Genomic DNA, 23464 nt, shown 5'->3' with positions numbered 1-23464 from the left:
CACCCACCCATCCTTTCATGTGACGGCAGCGTGCGCTCCTAGCTTAAGCTCTGGCTCAGCTCCCTCCCCTCCTTCTCATTTCTGACATTGCCTCTAGCCTGCGCAAACCAAGGTGGCAGCGCCAAGCTCCAAGTCTGCTCCGCTCACTCGCACCATGCCTGAATTTTAGGAGAGCAGCAGCTGCCGCCACAGCGTCCAGCTCTTCCTGTGAGAACCAGGTAAGTGGAAGGCTCCCCGCCCATTCCCTGTCCCCTGGTTCAGCTCTCAATCCCCATGCGCTTGGTAATTATTACAGCCCTTTCCCTTGCCTCACACTCCCCCTGCACTCAAGGATGATGTAATTTGGGGTGAGGAGCCAGCAAGCTAAAAACCGCAAATAATCAAAATCACGAGTGTGGAATATGTAATCCTTAGGAAAAAAAAGTTAGCCCCCAAAATAGTAGAGCCACAGGAATGTGCATCTGTATACTGAGAGTGAAATTAATTCAGCCTCTCTCTGATGAGCTGGAGCTCAGCGCTGTGCCAATGGCACGAGCAGTGCAGCTATAGAGGGCACAAGTACTTTAGGGACACAAAATTCTTCCAGCCTGCTGCCTCTTCTCATTTTCAGTGGCAAAGCAGGGAGATCACTGGTGAGAGTCACACAGAGTGCAAATGTAGCTCAGTATATTCCTGCTGCAACTATTCCCTTTTCTAGGTCCTTTGCTTCAGTTTTTTTTCTAATTATGAGAAAGAAAATCGGTTGTAAAAATTGTGTTTTAATGAAGTATTTTGTGGCATTTTCTCTTGTCGCTAGGTTTCCTTTCTTGGTTTCGCAATGGGTTGCTGTCTACAGGGATTGGAGTCATCTCTTATGTTCAGAGTGACATGGGACGAGAGGCAGCTTATGGTTTGTAAATATATTATAATTAAAATTATATATGTGTTTTGAGAGTAATTTTCAAATGTTCTTATCAGACTAAGAGCATTGCTTACCTGTATCGGAAGTTCGCTGTAGACAGTTGGCTAAATCAGATACACCAGGGTTTAAACATATGTGCCCTGGTTTATTTTATTATTTTTTTTTTAACGTTCTTTATTCATTTTCAAATTGAACAGCAAGTGCACAAAAGAATATACTATACCACATAATATTCTAGTGATATAGTAACCCCCTCCAACCACCCACCCTTTATCACATTTTCAGTAAGAATAAACACATATTATATAGCATATTATGTATAAATTATTCCCAACTCCCTCCCCCCCCTCAGTGTGCTAACAAGAAAAAAAACAAACAAAAAGAAAAGGAAAAGAGAAGAATCGATGACTATTCATCACAATATGTTGCCAATGGCTCCCATATTTTTATAAAGTTAGTATATGTCCCTCTTTGTACTGCTATTGCTCGTTCCATTTTAAATATATGGCATAATGAATTCCACCAAAATGTATAACTAAGGTTTTTGTGAATTTTCCAATTATTGGTTATATGTTGGATGGCAACCCCTGTCATAACTAATAAGAGCTTGTTGTTTTATGATGATATTTGACTCTTTTTCCTCATCATCATGCCAAATAACACTGTATCGTACGAAAGTGCAACATGATTTTCCAATAATAAGTTCACTTGAGACCAGATTGAATTCCAAAATATCTTAATATAGGGACAATAATAAAGTAGATGATCTAATGTCCCAGGTTCCAGATTACAGTGCCAGCATTTATTGGATTTAGAACTTTCTATTTTATGTGCCCTGGTTTAAAAAAAAAAAAAGAAAACCTGAGCTCTTAAGTTAGGTTCTTAAATTTGTCCCCTGTTTTCAATCAAACATAGGAGCCTACATTTCCTGCTGAAAATTCACTTTTTTATTTTATTTATTTATTTAAATTTAGATGCTTAACATAAGAACATAAGCATCGCCTCTGCCGAGTCAGACCATGGGTCCATCGTGCCCAGCAGTCCGCTCCCGCGGCGGCCCCGCCAGGTCCATGACCTGTAAGTGATCTTTTACCTAAAACATTTTATTCCCTAATCATTTAATATCCTGTATAGTAACCCTCTAACTATACCCTTCAATCCCCTTTTCCTTCAGGAAATCATCTAATCCCATTTTGAAACCCAAAATCGTACTCTGCCCTACTACCTCCTCTGGAAGCGCATTCCAGGTGTCCACCACCCTCTGAGTGAAGAAGAACTTCCTAGCATTTGTTCTGAATCTGTCTCCTTTCAATTTTTTTGAATGCCCTCTTGTTTTTGTTGCCCCCGCTAGTCTGAAGAATCTCTACCTTCTCTATACCCTTCATCAATAATAATAAAACGCTAGAGCGTGCATGCGCTCTTGAAAAATCATGAGTCCTGGCACCGTGAGGTGTGCTTCTGTGGCAGTATTCTAATTGACACCTCACGGCGCTTGCAGGGGCTGAAGGCGCACGCGGTGGCTGAAGGCACGCGACTGTGGAGTTTTGTCAGCGCGGTCATCTTCAGGAGCATTTGGCGGTTTGTGGACCGGCAGGAGAGTGGCGGTGGCGGTTTCAAGCGGCAATGCCGGCATTTTCTCTCCTGTTAGTGGAGAGTGTCGGTTCCGGGGTGTGCAGCTGCTGTTACAAAGTAAAAAAAAAATACGGCTCAGGGAAGTGGAGGGGGAGAGGGAAAGGGGGCTACTTTGGAGGGAGGGGTGTGCTGGGAGGCCGACAGAGAGAAGGGGGCCAGAAGAGACAGAGAAATACAGGCAGGGGGCCAGGCAGAGAGACAGACAGAAAAAAAAACAGGGAGCCAGGCAGAAAGACAGAGAGACAGACAAACAAAAAATGGGGGCCAGGGAGAGAGACAGCCAGAAAGATAAATAGGGGGCCAGACAGAAAGACAGACAGCCATCCATACAGTGGCCAAGGAAAGAGAGAGAGACAGAAAGAAAGGCAGGGGTCAGGCAGAAAGACAGAGAGACAGAAAAACAGGGGGCCAGGCAGAGAGACGGAGCGAAAGAAAAACAGGGAGCCAGGCAGAGAGACAGACAAACAAAAACTGGGGGCCAGGGAGAGAGACAGGGGGCCAGGCAGAGAGACAGCCAGAAAGATAAACAGGGGGCCAGGCAGAAAGACAGACAGACAGAAAGAAAGACAGCCATCCACACAGCGGCCAAGGAAAGAGAGAGAGAAATAAAGAAAGAATGACAGACAGACATAGGGCCAGAGATACAGACAGAAAGGGAGAAAGACAGACAGAAGGAAAGACAAACAGACAAGGGGTCAGAGAGACAGATAGAAAGAAAGAATGACAGACAGACAGGATGCCAGAAAGACAGACAGACAGAAAAACAGCAGCCAAGGGGAGAGAGAGAAAAAAAATACAGAGACAGACAACGGCCAAGGAGAGAGAGAGAGAAAGAAAAAAAGACATACAGATGGCCAGCAGCCAAGGAGAAAGAGAGAAAGAATGATATACAGACAGGGGGACAGAGAGACAGACAGAAAGGGAGAGAGATAGACAGAAATAAAGACAGACAGCCAGAAGCCAAGAAAAGAAAAAGAGAAACAAAAAAAAAAAGACAGACAGTGGGCAAGGGAGAGAGACAGAAAGAAAAGGGCCAGGGAGAGAGAAAGAAAGATATACATCCTATATAATGTTCCCTGCCGCCATGTTTTCTGATCCATGGCCGGATTCTATTTTAGAATGCGGCAGCAGGGAACACTCTGGCCACTCCACTTCTCCCGTCCTCGCTCACCAACCGTTGGAGGAAGCACAGGCAAGCTTTCTCCCTGCCCGTCGCCCTGTCACTCCTCACACGCGCACGACGCCGAGCCAACAGGTCACTGCCCAGCAGAAGCCCCAACACAGCGCCGACCACAAGGAAATTGCGTACAGGAGCCCCGCCCCGACACAACCCTCCAAGACAAGCAGCACGGACATGGAGCCCCGAAGGCAGCCCGAGAACACGTGCCGACTCTGCCGAAAAGGCCCGGCGCACAGCTCCACTCGTGCAACCACCGCAAGCCAACTGAAGAAAACGCCACGGACACCTGCCCGCAAGGCAGGCTCTCAGGACAACGCCTGCAGCTCCGAGCAGCCAGTGCTCCCGACATGCAGCCCGCCAGGAAGAGGTGCTGTTGGACCGGGGAAGCAAGGAAGAGGGACGAGGTGCTACTGAGCCGGGGGAGCAGGGAAGAGGTGCTGCTGGACCGTGGGAGCAGGGAAGAGGGACAGGGGGAGCAGGGAAGAGGTGCTGCTGGACCGTGGGAGCAGGGAAGAGGGACAGGGGGAGCAGGGATGAGGTGCTACTGGGCCGGTGAGCAAGGAAGAGGGACAGGGGGAGCAGGGAAGAGGTGCTACTGGGCCAGGGAGCAAGGAAGAGGGACAGAGGGAGCAGGGAAGAGGTGCTACTGGACCGTGGGAGCAGGGAGGAGGGACAGGGGGAGGAGGGAAGAGGTGCTACTGGACTGTGGGAGCAAGGAAGAGGGACAGGGGGAGCAGGGAAGAGGTGCTGCTGCACAGGGAAGTGGAGTGGGGAGGGAAATGCTGCTGGTGAGAAAAGGGGGCTCAGGCTGAAAGGGAACAGATGGGAGAAGGGGGCTGGGGGGGTAAAAATGGGTTTGGAGCTGGGGCTGAAAATAGGGGACATAGAGGGAATGTGGCTTTACTAGCACCCGTTAATGTTAATGGGCTTAAACACTAGTGATCTTATAAATTTCCATCATGCCCCTCTAAGTCTCCGCTTTTCCAGGGAAAAGAGCCCCAGCTTCTCTAGCCTTTCAGCATATGAAAGGTTTTCCATGCCTTTTATCGTCCTTGTTGCTCTTCTCTGGACCCTCTCGAGTATCGCCATATCCTTCTTAAGGTATGGTGACCAGTATTGAACGCAGTACTCCAGATGCGAGCGCATCATCGCCCGATACAGTGGCAGGATAACTTCCTTCGTTCTGGTAGCGATACCTTTTTTGATAATGCCCATTCTGTTCGCCTTCTTCGAGGCCGCTGCACATTGTTGTTTTTTCCCAAGGTACTTTAGTTAGATTGTGAGCCTTCGGGACAGTAAGGGAATTTCTAAGTACCAATCTTATTTATAATTTTATTAGACCTAATGTATTTTATGTAAACCGCTTTGAACCTAACGGATTAGCGGTATATAAGAAATAAATTACATTACATTACATTGTGCCGTTGGCTTCATTGTTTTATCCACCAAAACCCCCAAGTCCTTTTCCAGTTTGCCTTCCCCCAGTACCATCCCCGCATCGTGTAGTTATACATCGGGTTTCCTTTTCCTATGTGCAAGACTTTACATTTGTCTACATTGAAGCTCATCTGCCATTTATTTGCCCACTCACTCACTTTCTTCAGGTCCCTTTGTAGTTTTTTACATTCCTCCACAGTTTTAACCCTACTGGAGAGTTTTGTGTCGTCCGCAAATTTTATAACTTCGTACTTCGTCCCTGATTCCAAATCATTAATGAATATATTAAACAGCAGCGTAGAGGTCTGCACAGGAGAGGGGATTGCGGGAATCCCATGGGGGTCCCGTGGGAATTCCCCCCTAACCCACGGGACTTCTACGTGGACCCCCCTCTAGCCAATGGGACTCTCACGTGGATGGAAGGCTTTGGAAGCAAGGTTCGTCCATATAATATAATGGACATGCAGCTTTAGTAAAAGAGGGGATTTATAAGTTAATTTCCTGAACAGAAAACAAAAAAAGGGTTCCACCAAAGAGATTCCACAAGGAAAACAGCAGCGCAAACACAAAATAAACTGTGGAATTGATGATCCCGTCAGAAGTAATTGCTGCTTTTTATGGGGACGGGCGGGGATGGAGGTGACTCTTTACGGGGATGAGTGGGGACGGAAAGGATCCTGAGGGGGATAGGTGGGGACGGAGAGGATCCTGGTGGGGACAGAGGGGATGGGTGGGATTTCTGTTCCCGTGCAACTCTCTACAGCAGCAATCCCAACACTGACCCCTGCGGGACGCCACTCGTGACCCCTTTCCAGTCAGAGTAGTGTCCCTTTACTCCTACCCTCTGTTTCCTGTCTGACAGTCAATTTCTGATCCATCTGTGCATGTCCCCTTCCACACCGTGGTTCCACAGTTTCCTTAGTAGGCGCTCATGGGGTACTTTGTCGAAGGCTTTTTGGAAGTCCAGATATACGATGTCTGTGGGGTCACCTTTGTCCAGTTGTTCGCCTATCCCCTCAAAGAAGTGCAGTAGATTCGTTTGGCATGATCTTCCTTTACAGAAACCATGCTGGCTTGTTCTCATCAGATAATTTTTTCCATATGCTCATTGATACTGTCCTTGATCAATGATTTGGCCATCTTCCCCTGAACTGAGGTTAAGCTCGTCTGTAGTTCCCCGGGTCGCCTCTCAATCCTTTTTTGAAGATAGGTGTAACATTCGCTATCCTCCAGTCCTTGGGATTACCCCTGTTTTCAAGGATAGGTTGCAAATCTGCTGCAGTAACTCCGCTGTTTCGTCTCTGAGCTCTTTCAATATTCTCGGGTGGATTCCGTCTGGGCCCGGAGATTTGTCAGTTTGTAATCTATCTATCTGTTTGAGTACGTCTTCGAGGCTTACCTCCATGCATGATAATTTTCCCTCCTGATTCCCCTTGAAGATTTTTTCCAGTTCCGGCACTTTGGATGTGTCCTCTTTTGTGAAGACCAACGAGAAGAACGTGTTTAGTCTGTCTGCCACCTCTTCTTCCACCTTCACTACTCTCTTCCTGTCTGCCTCATCCAGAGGTCCCACCTCCTCCCTCACCGGCTGTTTTCCTTTCACATATCGGAATAATGGTTTAAAATTTCGTGCCTCCCTGGCAAGTTTCTCTTCATACTCTTTTTTTGCTTTTCTGACCAAGCGGTGACATTCTTTTTGATGCTTCCATTCATTTGCTTTGATTTTATCAGCCCAACTTAGGTGCATAATGCCAAAATAAATGCTAAGCTCCTAATTCTTTTTTCTAGAGCAACAGGAATATCAGTCTTGACCAACGAGTTTTTACCCTCTGTTATTGTGAAGTCTATAGAGAGCCTAATTTACTATATTTTTCGCTCTATAAGACGCACGGTTTTTCCACCCAAAAGTGGGTGGAAATCTTGGTGTGTCTTATGGAGCGAAGGTACAATTTTGGGAAAACCCCCACCACACTTTTTAAAACATCCACCCACTTACCCACCCGCCGTTGCCGCACCATTTTAAAACACCCTGCCGCCACACTTTTTAAAACACCCACCTACTTGCCTGCCATCGTTGCTTCCGCCACTGTAGCCACACCTTTTAAAACAGCTACCCGCCCTCTGCTGCCTCCTCCTCCATCGTCGCAGTCACAGTCCCTGGTGGTCCAGCATGTATCCCTCTCTCGCTAGCAGCGCACAGATCAGGAGCATAGATGTCAGGAGCAAGCTTTCTGTGCTCCTGCTTGGGCCGAGCTGTTTTCTAAATGGCTTCATCAGTTCTCGCGAGTCCAGCGAGAACTGACCCCAGCTATTCAGAAACGGTGCAGGCCCAACGGAAGTGCGGAAAGCTTGCTCCTGACATCTGCACTCCTGACCTGTGCGCCACTAGCAAGGAAGGGATACATGCTGGATCACCAAGTATGGGGGGATGATCTAAAAATACTGGAGGGGATGATCTAAAATGACTGGGGGGGGGTCATCTACTGGGGGGATGATTTTAAAAGGTACAGGGGGAGGCTGGGGGCTGGCTAGCTTGGGGTTGGCTGGCTGCCACTACACGTGTCTACCATTATATGCAGATGATTTTACGATCATCATCCCATTCGTTAATTCTATCTCTGAAACTATTCCTAAAGCTTCAGAAGCCATAAACGTGATGGAGCACTGGATGACAACCTTTAGGCTCAAACTTAATTCAGAAAAGACAAATTTCTTCGTTGCTTTGCCACATCCGCTTGACACCAAATCACCACTATGTATCAGTAATCTTAATTACCCTATCCAACCTACCATAAAGATACTAGGTGTAACTTTGGATCAGTGCCTAACCATGAGAGATCAGGTGGACTCCTTGATCAGAAAGGGATTTTTCACTCTCTGGAAACTCAGATCCATTAAAGCTTATTTCGATATAGCGGCATTCAGAACCCTAGTCCAATCCCTCGTACTGAGTCTACTTGACTACTGTAACATCGCCTATTTAGCAATTTCCCAAAAGAACATGCAGCGTTTACAATTAATGCAAAATGCAGCGGTCAAATTGATCTTTGGGCTGAGGAAGTTTGACCACGTGACACCCTACTACCGGCAGCTGCATTGGCTGCCAATGGAGGTGCGCGTAAAATTTAAATTTGCCTGTTTCAAAGCACTACAAGGACTTGCCCCTAAATATATAACTGACCTTTTCGTCTTCTCAGCCAACAGACACAAGAGAAGCTCACATTCCAACTTCGTTTCCCCCCCAGTGAGAGGTTGTAAACTGAAAAAACACCATGAACATCTTCTCTCGCACCAAGCAGCATCATGGGGTAAAGACCTAGAACAATTGCTTTCGCCCACTACTTATGAGGAATTTAGGAAACGTCTGAAAACACACCTGTTCCTAAAGTATCTAGACAACTGATCATCTCTTCTCTCTCCCCTCTATAGCGATTAACTTGTTCTATTGATCACTCTCTCCTCAAAAATGGATTTCCTGTCCTATTAATCCTCTTTCTTCCTCCCCTCTTAAAGTCAATCAATTTGTACCTTTGCTTAATCTTTGTAAACCGCATAGAACTTCACAGTATTGTGGTATATAAGCTGTTATTATTATTATTATTATTATTATTAGACGTGCCCACTTCTAGATGTGCCCTGTACCCTGTCCCAGCCTACCACTAGTCCACCAGAGGGGGGACAGAGTACAGGAAACACCATTTGGTTCAGAATTTTTTTTTTCTTGGTTTTTCCTCCTCTATAGGTGGGTGCATCTTATGGTCAGGTGCGTCTTATGAAGCAAAAAATGCAGTATATATTCTTCTGCTCCTCCTCTTCTCACTCTGGGCTGGGCTGGATTTCCTCAGTCTTACTCCCTACTGCAAAGTTGTAGGAGCTTCTCTGTTCTGCTCATATTTATTTTCTTTATTTTTTGTGTTTTTCTTCTGTATATGAGGCTTTTTGGTGCTGCAGAGGCTCTCGGTTCCCATGATATATCTCTGGCTGCAAAAAAATGCAGACTCTCAGGGCAGAGGTCTGTAGTTTGCAGGGACATGCTTTGGATGATTCCTGTATGGCTAGCCTGGATTAACGGGGACCTTTCCCTTGGGAGCGGGCTTGCCTCAGGTTTCATCCACAGTGGGCTTGAGCAAAGGCTGTTTTGTACCAGTCTCGGGGCCAACTGCATTCCTCCCCCCACAATGTTGTGTGGGCTCTAATGGGGGTCTGAGGGTCTGGTCCCAAGGGAAGACTGGACTGCAGTCCAAAGAAACAAGCCAGTTCCCTTTATCAGACTTGTCTAAGGCAGAAATCTTCTCATACCTCTGACTAGAGGTTCTGTGTGAGCAGCTCTCAGCATGGCACAGTGAGTAAGGCTGTTACAGCCTATTGGAAAATCAGGATGGGGGGGTTCCTTAAAAGTTAACTTTATAGATTTCTTGTGTTTTATTTTTGCCTCCGCAGGTTATTTTAGGCGCTAAAATCACTATTGCAGTGGCTATCTTGGATTTTCCTGATTTGATTTTAAAAACCTCCATCTGCCTCGGAACATAAGAATTGCCACACTGGGATAGACCGAAGGTCCATTAAGCCCAGTATCCTGTTTCAAACAGTGGCCAACCCAGGTCCCAAATACCTAGCTAGATCCCAAGTAGAAAAACAGATTTTATGCTGTTCATCCTAGGAATAAGCAGTGGATTTCCCCAGGTCATCTCAATAATGGCCTGTGGACTTCTCTTTTAGGAAATTATCCAAGCTTTTTTTAAAATCCTGCCAAGCTAGCTGATTTCACCACATTCTCCAGCAATGAATTCCATAATTTAATTACACATTGTGTGAAGAAATATTTTCTTTGGTTTGTTTTAAATCTGCTACTTAGTAGCTTCATTGCATGCCCCCTAGTCCTAATATTTTTGGAAAGAGTGAACAAGCGATTCACATCTACCCTTTTCACTCCTTTCAGTATTTTACAGACCTCTATCATATTACCTCTGAGCTGTCTCTTCTCTAAGCTAAAGAGCCCTAGCCGCTTTAGCCTTTCCTCATATGGAAGGTGTCCCAAACCTTTTTATCGTTTTTGTCACCCTTCTCTGTACCTTTTCTAATTTTGTTATATCTTTTTTGAGATAAGGCGACCAGAACTGCGCACACTATTCAAGTTTTATTAAAAATTTGATATACCACCTTATTCAAGTTGCAGCCATACCATAGAGCGATACAAGGGCATTATAACATTTTCATCTTTGTTTTCCATTCCTTTCCTGATAATTCTTAACATTCTATTTGCTTTCTTAGCTGCTGCCGCACATTGAGCTGAGGGTTTCAACATATCCTCAACAATGACACCTAGATCCTTTTCTTGGGCAGTGACTCCTAACATAAAAGCCAGCATCATGTAGCTAAAGTTCAGGTTCCTCTTTCCCACATGCATCACTTTGCACTTGCTCACATTAAATGTCATCTGCCATCTTGATGCCTAGTCTTCTAGTCTCACAAAGTCCTCTTGTGATTTAACCACTTTGAACAGCTTTGTGTCATCAGCAAATTTATCTCACTAGTTATTCCTGTCTCTAGATCACTGATAAATATGTTAGAAAGCAGTGGTTCCAGCACAGACCCCTGGAGAACCTACTATTTATCCTTCTCTATTTAGAATATTGACTATTTCTTGAACAATCCCTTTATTCCAGGACCAGTGGGTTATTTCCCTCCACCTGCCAGGATCTGTAGGAAGCCTCAAAATTTCAGAGGTTTTTAACCCTTCTCCCTCATACCTCATCACTGAGCATGTACTGTGCTTTCTTCCTACAAGCCAGGCTGCAGGAGCTTATCTTTACTGCTCGTGTTTACTTTTGTGATATTTTGGTATTTTTCATTTGCAGTTTTCACCCTAGTGCTGTGAAGGTTCCCTGAGGGGACATCCTTGACTGCGGGAGATCACAAACCTTTGGAGAACTCTGTTTCTGGGGGCTTCCCTGCCTGGCAGTAAGCCCCCCTGGACAGCCTGCACATTGGATCGGGGCTCAGGGACAGTTCCCTTGGGAGCTTGCTCACCCCAGGTTCGTCCACTAGCGGTTCTGTGGAGGTGTGACCGGGATCGGAGCCAGACTGCGTTCCTCTACCAGGCATTTGAGCGACGTGTCCACAGGTGGTGGAGGTCTCTGGTTATGGTGGTCAGGCTGATGGGGCATTAAGAAGACTTGAAATCCTGTTTTCCAGATTCCCTGAGGCACAGGATCGTCTTGTGAGCTGTTTCAGCTCTGTCTGCAATTTCTCTTATTCAGTACATTTCACAGTGAGTACCATCTGCAGTGTTCCTGTCAGCATGTTTCTGTGAGAACAAGCTAACAGCTTGAATCAGAGATGGGGGGATCTTTAAAAGGGCGCTTTGGGGTGGTTTCCCTGCATGCCCTACGCCCCGACCCCTCAAATCCTACAATCTGTTTTTGAAGGTTCTCTGATCATCTCTTCGTGCTCCTGGGTGCAGCATTACTGTGATGGTCAACATTAAAGGTGACCATTTCAAGATGGATTTGTCTGGCAATTTCTTTGGTCTATATCAGGAGCAGAAAAAAAAACATCTCCCATGGGAGTAAAAGCACATTCTACCAGAGGGGTGGCACCATTCTGGGCGGAGGCTAGAGCAGTCTTGCCTGAATAAATTTGTAGGACAGCCACATGGTCTCGCCTCCACACTTTTACTGTTTTACAGGGTGGATATAGTAGCCAGAAGGGATGCAGAGTTTGGTTATGTGGTGCTGGCAGCAGGCTCACTTGTCCCTCTCTTGGCGCTAGGGACTGTTTTGGTGCGTCCTGTTGGTCAAGACTGATATTCCTGTTACACTAGAATGGAAGATTAGGTTCTTAAGAACATAAGCAGTGCCTCTGCTGGGTCTGACCAGAGGTCTATCATGCCCAGCTGTCGGCTCACGCAGCGGCCTATCAGGTCCAGGACCTGTCTAGTAATCCTCTATCTATACCCTTCTCCTCCAGGAAATTATCTAATCCCTTCTTAAACCCCAATACCATACTCTATCCTATCACACCCTTTGGAAGCGCATTCCATGTGTCCACCACCCTCTGGGTAAAGAAGAACTTCCTAGCATTGGTTCTGAATCTGTCCCCTTTTAACTTTTCCGAATGCCTTCTCATTCTTATAGTTTTCGAAAGTTTGAAGAATCTGTCCCTCTCCACTTTCTCTATGCCCTTCATGATCTTGTAAGTCTCTCATGTCCCCTCTAAGTCTCCACTTTTTTAGGGAAAAGAGCCCCAGTTTCTCTAATCTTTCAGCATATGAAAGGTATTCCATACCTTTTATCAATCGTGTCACTCTTTTTCTGAACCCTCTCGAGTATCGCCATATCCTTCTTAAGGTACGGCAGTACTCCGGATGCGGGCGCACCATCGCCCGATACAGCGGCAGGATAACTTCTTTCGTTCTGGTTGTAATACCTTTCTTGATAATACCTAGCATTCTATTTGCCTTCTTAGAGGCCGCTGCGCACTGTGCCAACGGCTTCATTGTCTTGTCCACTATTACCCCCAAGTCCTTTTCTTGGGTATTTTCACCCATCATCAGCCCTCCCATCGTATAGCTGTACCTCGGGTTTCTGTTTCCTACATGCAAGACTTTACATTTCTCTACATTAAACTTCATCTACCATCTCATCGCCCACTCTTCTAGTTTGTTCAGGTCCCTTTGTAAATCTTCGCAGTCCTCTTTAGTCCTAACTCCACTAAATAGTTTGGTGTCATCTGCAAATTTTATTATTTTGCATTTCGTCCCTGTTTCTAGATCATTTATAAATACATTGAACAGCAGCAGTCCGAGTACCGACCCCTGCGGAACACCACTCGTGACCCTCCTCCAGTCCAAGTAGTGGCCTTTCACTCCTACCCTCTGCTTTCTACCCGCCAACCAATTTTTGATCCATCTGTGTACGTCTCCTTTCACCCCATGGTTCTTCAGTTTCCGTAGTAGGCGGTCATGGGGTACCTTATCAAAGGCTTTTTGGAAATCTAAGTATACGATGCTCATCGATGCTGTCTTTTATCAATGCTTCCGCCATCTTCCCTGAAACCGAAGTCAGACTTACCGGTATGTGGTTCCCCGGGTCACCTCTCGATCCATTAGCTATCTTCCAATCCTCCGGGATCACTTCTTTAGTTATCCATGCCGGGTCTTTTGTTCGGCTCTTTTTGCATCCTTTTCTAAATCTGGGGATATACAGATTTTGCGCCTCGCTCACCGTGTCCTTGAATAAAGACCAGGCTTGCTCTACAGTCTGTGATTTCTTTGAGCTGTTCATAAGTTTCTTCCTTACCATTACTCTCATCGCTTTGTAGTTTTTTTTGTCTTCATTTTCTTTTCATGTGCTACGATCTTCTTATCATCCTGTTCTTGATCTGTCAACTCTTGTTTTTTGCCCGTTGTGTCTTCCCAGCATTTTTCCCACTCAGTATCCTCTTGGGATACCTTCTTCCGAATCGTCGACACTTGGTCGTCTGTCGGCTTTCCCCTACTTCTTAGTTTAAAGCCTGCTCTATTCTTCTCCTGACATTGTTTGCTAGAAGTCTAGTTCCCGCCGTGCTCAGGTACAGTCCATCTCTCCTGAAGAGCTTGCTCTTGCCCCCAAAACGTTGTCCAGTTCCTCACGAAGTGGAACCCTTCTTCCTCACACCATCTCCTCATCCATGCATTTATTGACTGTAGTTCCGTCTGCCTCTTCACATCTGCCCTTCTGAGTCATCTTCTGAGTCATCATCTTCAGCTTCCTTCCCAGAATCTTGATTTGTTCGATCAGTGCATTTCTACTGTAGTCTCTCCTGCTGACATCATTTGTCCCGATGTAGATCATCACTGTGGTCTCTTCCGCCTCTGCTCCTTCTAGGATCTTTTCAATTTTGTCGACAATGTCTTTTGCTCTTGCTCCTGGGAGGCAGGTCACTAGTCGATCCTCTCTCCTTCCTGCTATGTGGCTATCTACTTGCCTTAGGATTGAGTCTCCCACTAGGATCACAGACTTTCCCTTCTTCAGTTTTCGCTCCGGTTGCAGGTCTATGTCCTCAGTGTGCTTTGGTGCTTCTTCTTCTAGGCATCGGCAAGACCTTGCCTCCCCTTCCTGTGGGATTCCTCTGTGAGTTTCTTCCATGGCGTCATCTTCCTCTTGTTCTCTATTCCATGTGGGTGTATCTTCATCATTCCTCTGATGTTCGTGTTCTTCCACCCTCCTCCTGTAGGCCTCCTCAATAAACTCCTCAAGCTCTCTGACTTCTTCCTCAATGTGTCTCTCTCTCATGAAGTCTTCAGCTGTCCTGATTGGGTCTTCTGCAATGTAAAGTCCTTTCAGTTCCTGTATCCTGTCCTTCAGTTGCCTAACTTCCTTCTTCAAGCTTTTCAGCTCCTGACACCGACCACATACATATGACTGCCTCCCCGAGGGGAGGTAATCATACATATGGCAGACTGTGCAGAACACTGGAAAGCTCATCTTCTGGGTTCCCTCTGCTTCCATTGCTGTGCCTATTTTAATCTTCTTGCCCCGGCAGCAAAATCCCCACACTATTGCGCACCAGAAATCACCCTTTCAAAAAAACCCCACAAAGAATCAATCATGCCTCCTTAAAGCCTATTCCCCCTGCCAACCTTCCCAACCATGCCTCTGACTCTCTCACCCCAGTCCCGACACTTTACTGCAATGCCAGATCTGCATGCAACAAAACCCAAATTTTGAAGGACCTACTTGAAGATCTTGACCTTGGATTCCTATTCATCACAGAATCATGGATTGCAAAAGACGACACGGTTACCAAGGCCTCTTCTCCCCCAGAATTAACCGAAAAGGAGGTGGCTTGGCACTCCTTCACAAATCTTTCTTCGATGTCCAGTTTCTCGAAAAGGGTAGCCATGCCTTTCTAGAATATATGCTAGTCTCTGTCAATGACGAACTCCATCCTCACCCACTGGGCATCCTGCTATTATATCGCCTTCCTCAAATTTCAAAGATTACTAATCATTGGGGATATTAATCTCCACCTAAACGATACCACCAACAAAGATGCAACTGATTTCACTAACTTCCTCACTTCTTTAGGCTTCCCCCCCCCCCCCCGGCACTCTTTCCAACCCATGAAAAGGGGCATACGCTAGACATCATCAGTTTCCTCGATCTCACCGACTACAAAACTTCGGTCGATGACACTCGCTGGGAACTTGTCCCTTGGTCCGACCACTTCCTTGGGGCTTTCTGCCTCCCCATTTTCATGTCTCACCTCGGATCCCCACCTCGTCCATCAAACTCCATTACCTTCCGAAAAAAAATTGCTAGCGAATTGTTCTGGACCAAATTCCTCAACCTAATTTCCACCATTCCTAACCCTCCAAATCCTGAATCCAACTGGCATAACTGGATCACCCTCTCTGGGACCACCTACCACTCCGTCGCACCACTATCCACTAAAACTGTCTCCTACTCCCGCAAGGCCCCTTGTTACCTTCCATATCACAGAGAACTGAAGCAGAAATGTCGAATACTGGAACGCAAATGGAAAAAATCTAAATCCCCCACAGACAGACAGTCCTGGAGGGTTAATATCAAGTCGTACAATTCTGAACTAAAAAAAGCAAGGAAGAACTACTACAGTAACAAAATCTCCAGATCTAACAACCAAAGTAATACATTGTTTAACATCTGGCACTCCATATCCTCCAAAAATGACTCCCATCATACTCCCCTCCTCTCCATCTGCCGACGATTTAGCAAAATTTTTCAACAAGAAAGTCACTACCTTACGACGCTCGTTCCCACCAACACCCTCCTACAACTCCCTGGTGCCCACTGACTCCAACCCTACACTAACCGTCTCCAACCATATCCCAGTAGACAGATCCTGGACCGCCTTCGAGCTCATATCTGATTCCCAGGTTGCTAAACTCTGCCTCAAGTTGAAATCCTGCAACTGCACCTTGAACCCTTTACCCTCCTACCTATACGAAAAAATTCCCACACAAGCCATCTCATCTCTCACCAAACTTATAAATTCTGCCCTACTTTCAGGCCTATTTTCTGCTGAAATGGGACACATCATCTTATCCCCAATACTGAAAAAAGCTGATCTAGACCCCTCCACACCATCCATCGCCTAATAGCAAACATCCCTCTCCTGACCAAGATGCTGGAGTCCATCATATCTATCCAACTCTCATCCTATCTTGACAGATTCTCCATTCTCCTACCCTACCAACATGGCTTCAGACCCAACTTCAGCACCGAATCCCTCTCAAAGGTCCAACAACTTCACTCTTGCAATAAGTCCTCTGTTCTTCTTCAATTCAACCTTTCTGCAGCTTTCGACATTGTCCATCATGATATACTAATTCTCCAGCTCTCTGAAATTGGCATAAACTCAACAGTCTTAGATTGGTTCTCAAAATTCTTACGTTCCCGCTCCTACTCCGTTAACATGAATGGCTCCTCGTCCCTCCCTTGGAAACCGATCTGTAGTGTTCCTCAGGGTTCACCTCTATCCCCGATTCTTTTCAATATTTATATGTCCTCCCTGAAACTCCTCCAACTATCCCCCTTGGAAACACTTTACACTTACGCTGATGACATCCTTGTCCTCCTTGAGACCGACTCTAATCTCACCAATCTCTCTGAGAACATCTCTTCATGTATTTCGAACCTCACCGTACAAATGAAACTAAACGAGACCAAAACAAAACTACTTTGGCTCGGCCCAAAATTAGATCACCCTCATCCCACTATCCTCTGGCACCACATTGCAGCTTGAGCACTCAAGCAAAGTTCTGGGCATCATCATTGATTCTACACTGTCCTTCAATGACCACCTTAACTCCCTAGTAAAAAAATGCTTTTTCAATCTTCACAGGTTAAGGAAAGTGAGATCCTGCTTCCATCAACAACACTTTGCTGTCCTCGTATAATCCATCATTCTTTCCAGACTGGATTCTGTAATTCCATCTACTTAAGCCTAACAAAGAAAAGCCTTCATAGACTTCAACGGATTCAGAACACTGCAGCTAAACTAATCTTCGCAAAAAGCAATTTGACCACGTCTCCCTGCTTATGTCTAAGCTTCACTGGCTCCCAGTAATCCTAAGAGTCCACTACAAATGCGCCTGCCTAACCTTCAAATCTCTACACGGTATCCTTCCTCCCCTTTTTCCACTATCCTGGAACTCCTCGAATCCCAACACCACCAGATCCACTCAAAAATTCAAACTATCCTTCCCCTCTTTAAAAGGCATATCCCATTCAGGAAAATTAGGGACATCCATCGTCTTCAGGATCACCGAACTGTGGAACAGCTTTACTGCCCCGCTTCGGAATCTAGGCTCCCTCTAATTCATCCGAAATCATTTGAAAACTTGGCTTTACTCTAAAATATAATTGACCTCTCCCTATTCAATATACTAAGTCCCTCTAAACTTTCTCTTTACTAAGTCCTTCTACTTTCGTTGGAGTTCCTTCTATATCTATTCCTGTACACCGTGTTGAGCTCTACTTTTGTGGAGATGATGCGGTATACAAACTTAAGGTTTAGTTTAGTTTAGTTTCTTTCTTGAATACAGGAATTTCAATCTTGAAGCCCACCCTGTCAGTTCGTTAGCCTGCTTTCTGCCTCAGGCATGTCTGGAGGGTCAGACATCTTGTTTACTTCCAGGGAGGAAAATAAATTTTATTACAGTAGTGTAAAATTAGCAAATTTAGTATCTTTTGAATTGTTGATGCAGGTTGTACACAAAGTTCATTTCACCTCATTATATATTACAAAATGTATTCATTAATGCTGTTTTTGTTCAGTAGAACAGTTTTGTGTTGTCTTGGGGAGAATCCCAGCGTCCCCGCTCTCTTGTTGTACATTCTAGGGCTGACTAATTGCTTTGATACAGACTGAGGAAATCCAGCACAGCCCAGAGTGAGAGGAGGAGGAGCAGAATATGTAAATTAGGCTCTCTACAGACTTTGCAGTAAAGGAGGGTAAATACCTTTTGGTCAAGACTGTTGTTCCTGTTTACAAGAAAGAAGATTAGCAAAGGTAAGAACTTAATCTTCTATTCCTGCCCTAAATCTACTCCTGTCTTCCATAGTTTAAGCTCATAAAAATTTAGGAGTTTAGTGAAAATTTGAACATAATTTTAGGAATTCAGCTAAGTAAATTTTCAGAGAGACCAATTTAGGAGCTTAACTCTCAAAGTTATGAGCATAAACCCTCTGAATAACAACCTCCATGTTATCAAATATTTCATGTAAAAATTGTTTTCAAAATCTTTTAAGCACTGCCAGAAGTGAGATCATACACCATAGAACTAGACTGGCTTTTTTATTTATGTACACTTTCACCTGTGGAGATGTAGCTAAGGTGGCCCTACTTCCAATGAGACAATTCTGAATTCAGCCGGTCCCAAGGTTTCAGAACTGTAGGTATTCCAGCAATTAAAGCTAATTTTTAATTGGAGTGGAATAGTAATTTAATGCATTGGACTGAGAACCAAGGGGTTGATTCCCACTGCAGCTCCTTGTGACTCTGGGCAAGTCACTAACCCTCCATTGCCCCAGATACAAAATAAGTTCCTGTATATAATATGTAAATCACTTTGATTGATTGTAACCACAGAAAGGCAGTATATCAAATCCCATTCCCTTTCTTTACTGATTAATAGTGTCTATTGCCCTAGTATACAGTAAATGTCATAACATTGTTTTGGACATGGCAGTTTCCTCCTGTTCCTTTTTGAGTTTTCCATAAGAACAGCCATACTGAGTCAGACCAATGATCCATCTAGCCATCTCCTATTTCCAACAGTGGTTAATCCAGGTCACAAGTACCTGGCAGAAACCCAAATAGTAGCAATATTCCATGCTACCGATCTCTAGGGCAAGCAGTGGCTTCCCCCATGTCTGTCTTGATAGCAGACTATGGACTTTTTCTCCAGGAACTTGTCCAAACATTTCTTAAACCTAGCTATGCTCACTGGAACACAGGACAAAGATCCTGGTACCATGAGCTTTCCTTCACAAGAAGCTGGGAATTTCTTTCTTTCCCTAGACCCTTCTCATCTGTACCAGACATGGTGGAAACCATGACTACATTTCCTTTTGAAATCTTGTATGTGTGGGTTCTAAATGTGGCCCCTATTGTATGGCAGACTGACACTCCCATCCTGGCTAGCTCAGAGAGCAGAAGACCTGAAATTAATCAAACCCGGCCCAAAAGAATCCATTTTAAGGATATAAACACTGAGCATTAAGGAAAGTTTTTGTATACCATGTCAGCAGAGTTTGCAACTGGGAAAGGAGGGGGGATAAGCGAATGGGACTTGATATATACTGCCTTTCTGTGGTTACTATCAAACTGGTTTAAATATTATATACAGGCATTTATTTTGTACTGGGGCAATAGAAAATTAAAGTGACTTGCTCAGAGTCAAAAGGAGCTGCAGTGGCAGTCAAAACCAGGTTCTCAGGCTGCTGCACTAACCGTTTGACTACTCCTCCAGGATGATCCAGTTTCATTTTAGCCCCTGTTGCATGTATGGACTTTTAGTTCTTATTTCTCTTAGAGAGCTTGGAGTTAAATGTCATTGTATGGAATGGATAAAATCAGAGTTAGTTATCAGCTGGATCTGGATTTTAATCCCCTGAATAAGCTGACCTATTAGCACAGGGGTAGGGAACTCTGGTCCTCAAGAGCCGTATTCCAGTTGGGTTTTCAGGATTTCCCCAATGAATATGCATTGAAAGCAGTACATGCAAATAGATCTCATGCATATTCATTGGGGAAATCCTGAAAACCCGACTGGAATACGGCTCTCGAGGACCGGAGTTCCCTATCCCTGTATTAGCAGCAGAAGCTACTTAGCTGTTCAAGATCAGTGTTTTTTTTGGCATGCATAAAATGTGAACTTACGGTCTGGAGTATTGCTGTGAATTTTTAAAGTGTTGTTCATGGTATTGGATTTGGACATCAGAAAATCATATTTTTATAGCATAATACATTTGCTGTTTTCTGAGGGTACCAATGATTGAAATCTAGCTACCCCAATAGACAACTTACATTGTTGGTTGTATGAAAGGTATGTTTTTCTGAAAGGTCCCTCAATAATATATTTATAAAGTTTACGTTCAGGTATATATTTGAAGCATAATGTTTTGAGAGAGATTATTTTCCAGCAATATTGGTGTTTATACTTAACTATATGAATATATGCAGGACAGGATTAACCCTTTGTGGGCCCTATCAAACAAGCACATATGATGGGAAGGCCAATATAATAATTTCAACCCTGCCACAAAATGAGCCCTGTTTGTTTCTAACTGTAGAGCAGGACAATCTGCCAGCATCTGACATAACCAGGGCAAATATCAGAGTTAGTACATCCGAGAGCGCCCTTCTTTAACATTTGGGTCCTAGGCATATACCTTGTTTGGCTGTGCTTTAATCCTGCCGTGGATATAAGCTGTCATATCCCCCAACATGGTTCATTTTCGGCTCTTGTCTTCCTCAGGCTTCTTCATCCTCGGAGGCATCTGTGTCTCCTATGGAAGTGCATCCTACCTGGCCAGCCTCATTATCATGCGTCGCACCATGATGCTGTCCCTGGCAGTGTCAGTGTTAAATGCCACAGCTGTCCTTGCTGTGGCTCTTTTCTGGCTCTGTGCTATCTCACTGTACATCGGCCGTCTGGAGGTGGAGATCGTGCAAGATGATGAGCCTGAAGATGAGAGCAGCGATGATGATGGTGGTGGCGGTGGCAGTGACAGCAAGTCAGAAAACTAAAGTGACATGAGGCCAAAGAGTTTCTGGTGGTAGAACTGTAGTTCTAAGAAGCTGAAAGCAGTGCTGCCTCTACAACTAGGACCCAGTCTGATGACTTCCTTGTGTAGCTCTTTACATTGGTGTTTTGATGGAACAGCAGCGCTGATTTGCAAGAAACATATGCACCAGTCAAGTGTTGGACAGAGCTGGCTGGGATGTTTTTTTGTTCTTCCCCTGAAACAGTGGCAATTAGTCTGCTCTGGACCTGGGTTTATTTATTATTTAGGGACTCTTATGGTCCAAGACTTCTTTTGTTCTGGTTTGACCACTACCAGCTATTCTTTTGTAGCATTCTTCTGTTGGATAGGGGATGAAGGAAGCTGAATTTGTGCCTGTACTTCTGCTGTTCTTTCCTCCTGCCTTCATCAGGCTGTGACCCTGGAGTGCTAACCTCTAATGGAAAGGAACAAACCAGGAAATCTCTAGCTTGTATCCCTTAGAGCTGGTTAGTAGGTAACCCAAGTGACATGCCTTCTGAGATGTAACCTCTGCATTCCCCTTTGCCTTCAGTACCCTAAAGATAGAAATCCTAAACCAGGAACAGAATCCAGGACTTACTTATTAGTAAGTCCCAACCAGGCAGCACACAAGCTCCATTGACCCTTGTTCTTCTCTCATAAAATGCAGAATGATAGTAGACCATGACAATTAAAATTCAACCAGCATTTGATGTGTGTAACAGGCTAAACCACATACACGAAAATCCACAGGTATTTTTGGATCCTAACAAATTGTAAGGTCACAGTGAAGCATGGTGTTCTGCCACTTATTTCTGCCCAATGGGATAATCAGTAACCCTCAGAAAGGCACCCAGACAATATAAAGCTTAAACAATAACACTTTATTACATGCATAGATAAATATTAAAATAGAATAACATCACCGTATTTCCGGACATCACTATCCCTCACAATCTGGAACCCAAAGCGATTGATAGGAGAGGAGAACCGAACCGGGCTGTCCCTTTGTTGCAACGTAACTGGATTCAAATTCTATGGGCTGAGTTCTTCTCTTTTATAGAGAAAAACTGCTGCCCTCTTAGTAAGACAGTTGGTACTGGTCCTTTGTTATTTGTTTTGACAACACATAGATCAGAATGTCATAAGGAGGTGTTACAGTAAACTGGCTTCTCATCTGGTTTCACTCTTTCTTTGATGTGATGTAGGCAACATTCAGGTCAAAATGTCAGATTGTCAGATAAACAGACTTGTGGATTCATGTCAGTAGCATGTTGACTTTCAGTTACCCCTCTGGCCAGTTTCTTTGTTTGGATAACATTCAGGTCCCATCTGGCGTTACTGTCCTTTTGAGGTTATTAATGAGGTGTTGCAGGGACTAGTAAACAGTTGGTCTTGCTCTTTTGTTCTCTGTTTTGGTGACACTCAGGTCTGTCCTTACTGATGTTATTTGAGCAGTACTCATTGCAACTGAAGTCAGGGAAAAGCTGTTGGGTTCTTAGTAAAGCATTTGATGTTGTCAAGGTAATACTAAGGTTAAGGAGGTTAGGAAAACAGACTTGAGGAGACATGTATGCTAAGTTTATTTACCCCCGGGCCCTAGGCCTAACATTCCACCCCTGGATCCTCAAGTTTGTATTTCCGAATAAGAAGTCATCCGAATAGAGGGAGAGAGTGTTCGTTTGTATACACAATAGGTCTCACAAATAGTCCAATGTAAGGCTGAAGAAACATTACTATCTAAAGTATATTGCTGTATTATAGTATCATTAACAACATGTAACATTAACTGATCATATCGTAGCGTTAGTTCATAATTATGTACAGTATTGGGCACCCATTTACCTTCCCATCTAAATACATCTGCTACTCTGGAGCCAAAATATGCTTGTTTGCCAGCCAGTATTTCAGAAACAATAATATTTATTCTACATTTAAGCAAAGGTAAAATGGGAAAATTAATTTTCCCCTTCATAAATTATTTCCTTATGTGCTAAATCTGGTATTCTTGCATTCCTTAATATTTCTTGCTAATTAGGCCTTTCACTTGAAAGTATCACGTATTGGGAATCATGAAAATTAATAATCTTATTAATATTATATTTGTGCTCTTACTCATGGCATACATTTAGGGTAGCTTCATATTCACCATCGATCACCGCAGTTATCTGGTATCCCGTTTTTCTTAGCATCTTTGGTTAGGGTCTGGCTATGCTCCAGTTTCAATAGGCTTGCTATGCCACTCACATGCCTTCACTCATGTAAGTTTCAGGCACCACCTCCACAGACCAGCCCTAATGTTAAGTGGCAGGATATAGGCTCACTTCTATTCCCAAGTCGGTGCCACATAACAGCCTCATGGCACGGCACTGTATGTCTGGTTGCGTCTTCATCTTCTCGGTCTGGTGAAATTTTCTCTTAACCCAGCATGTTAGCCAAATCATCAGAATGAGAGAGCAGAGCTGACCAATTTTATCACAAAAGGATGAAAGTCTATATGGAATAACATTTCCCAGTACGTGATTTTTCAAGGAAAAT

The 23464-nt window shown here is 44.5% G+C and overlaps 1 protein-coding gene across 6 annotated transcripts in view; it reads left to right on the top strand.

Moving 5' to 3' along the window:
- The window catches only part of TMEM160 (transmembrane protein 160), a 51660-nt gene extending 28840 nt beyond the window's left edge, over positions 1 to 22820 (top strand). For all 6 annotated transcript variants that reach the window (XM_033955516.1, XM_033955514.1, XM_033955517.1 and 3 more), the window contains 2 exons: positions 797 to 889; positions 20659 to 22820. In XM_033955516.1, the coding sequence (XP_033811407.1) occupies positions 797 to 889; positions 20659 to 20930 (365 nt within the window). In that variant the 3' untranslated portion in view covers positions 20931 to 22820. The remainder of the gene's footprint in view (positions 1 to 796; positions 890 to 20658) is intronic.
- The last annotated feature ends 644 nt before the right edge of the window (positions 22821 to 23464 follow it).

Source organism: Geotrypetes seraphini, chromosome 8, assembly GCF_902459505.1.
Source record: "Geotrypetes seraphini chromosome 8, aGeoSer1.1, whole genome shotgun sequence".
NCBI lineage: Eukaryota > Metazoa > Chordata > Amphibia > Gymnophiona > Dermophiidae > Geotrypetes > Geotrypetes seraphini.
Note: the sequence above shows the minus strand (reverse complement) of the source record. Positions and strands in the feature narration are given on the sequence as shown.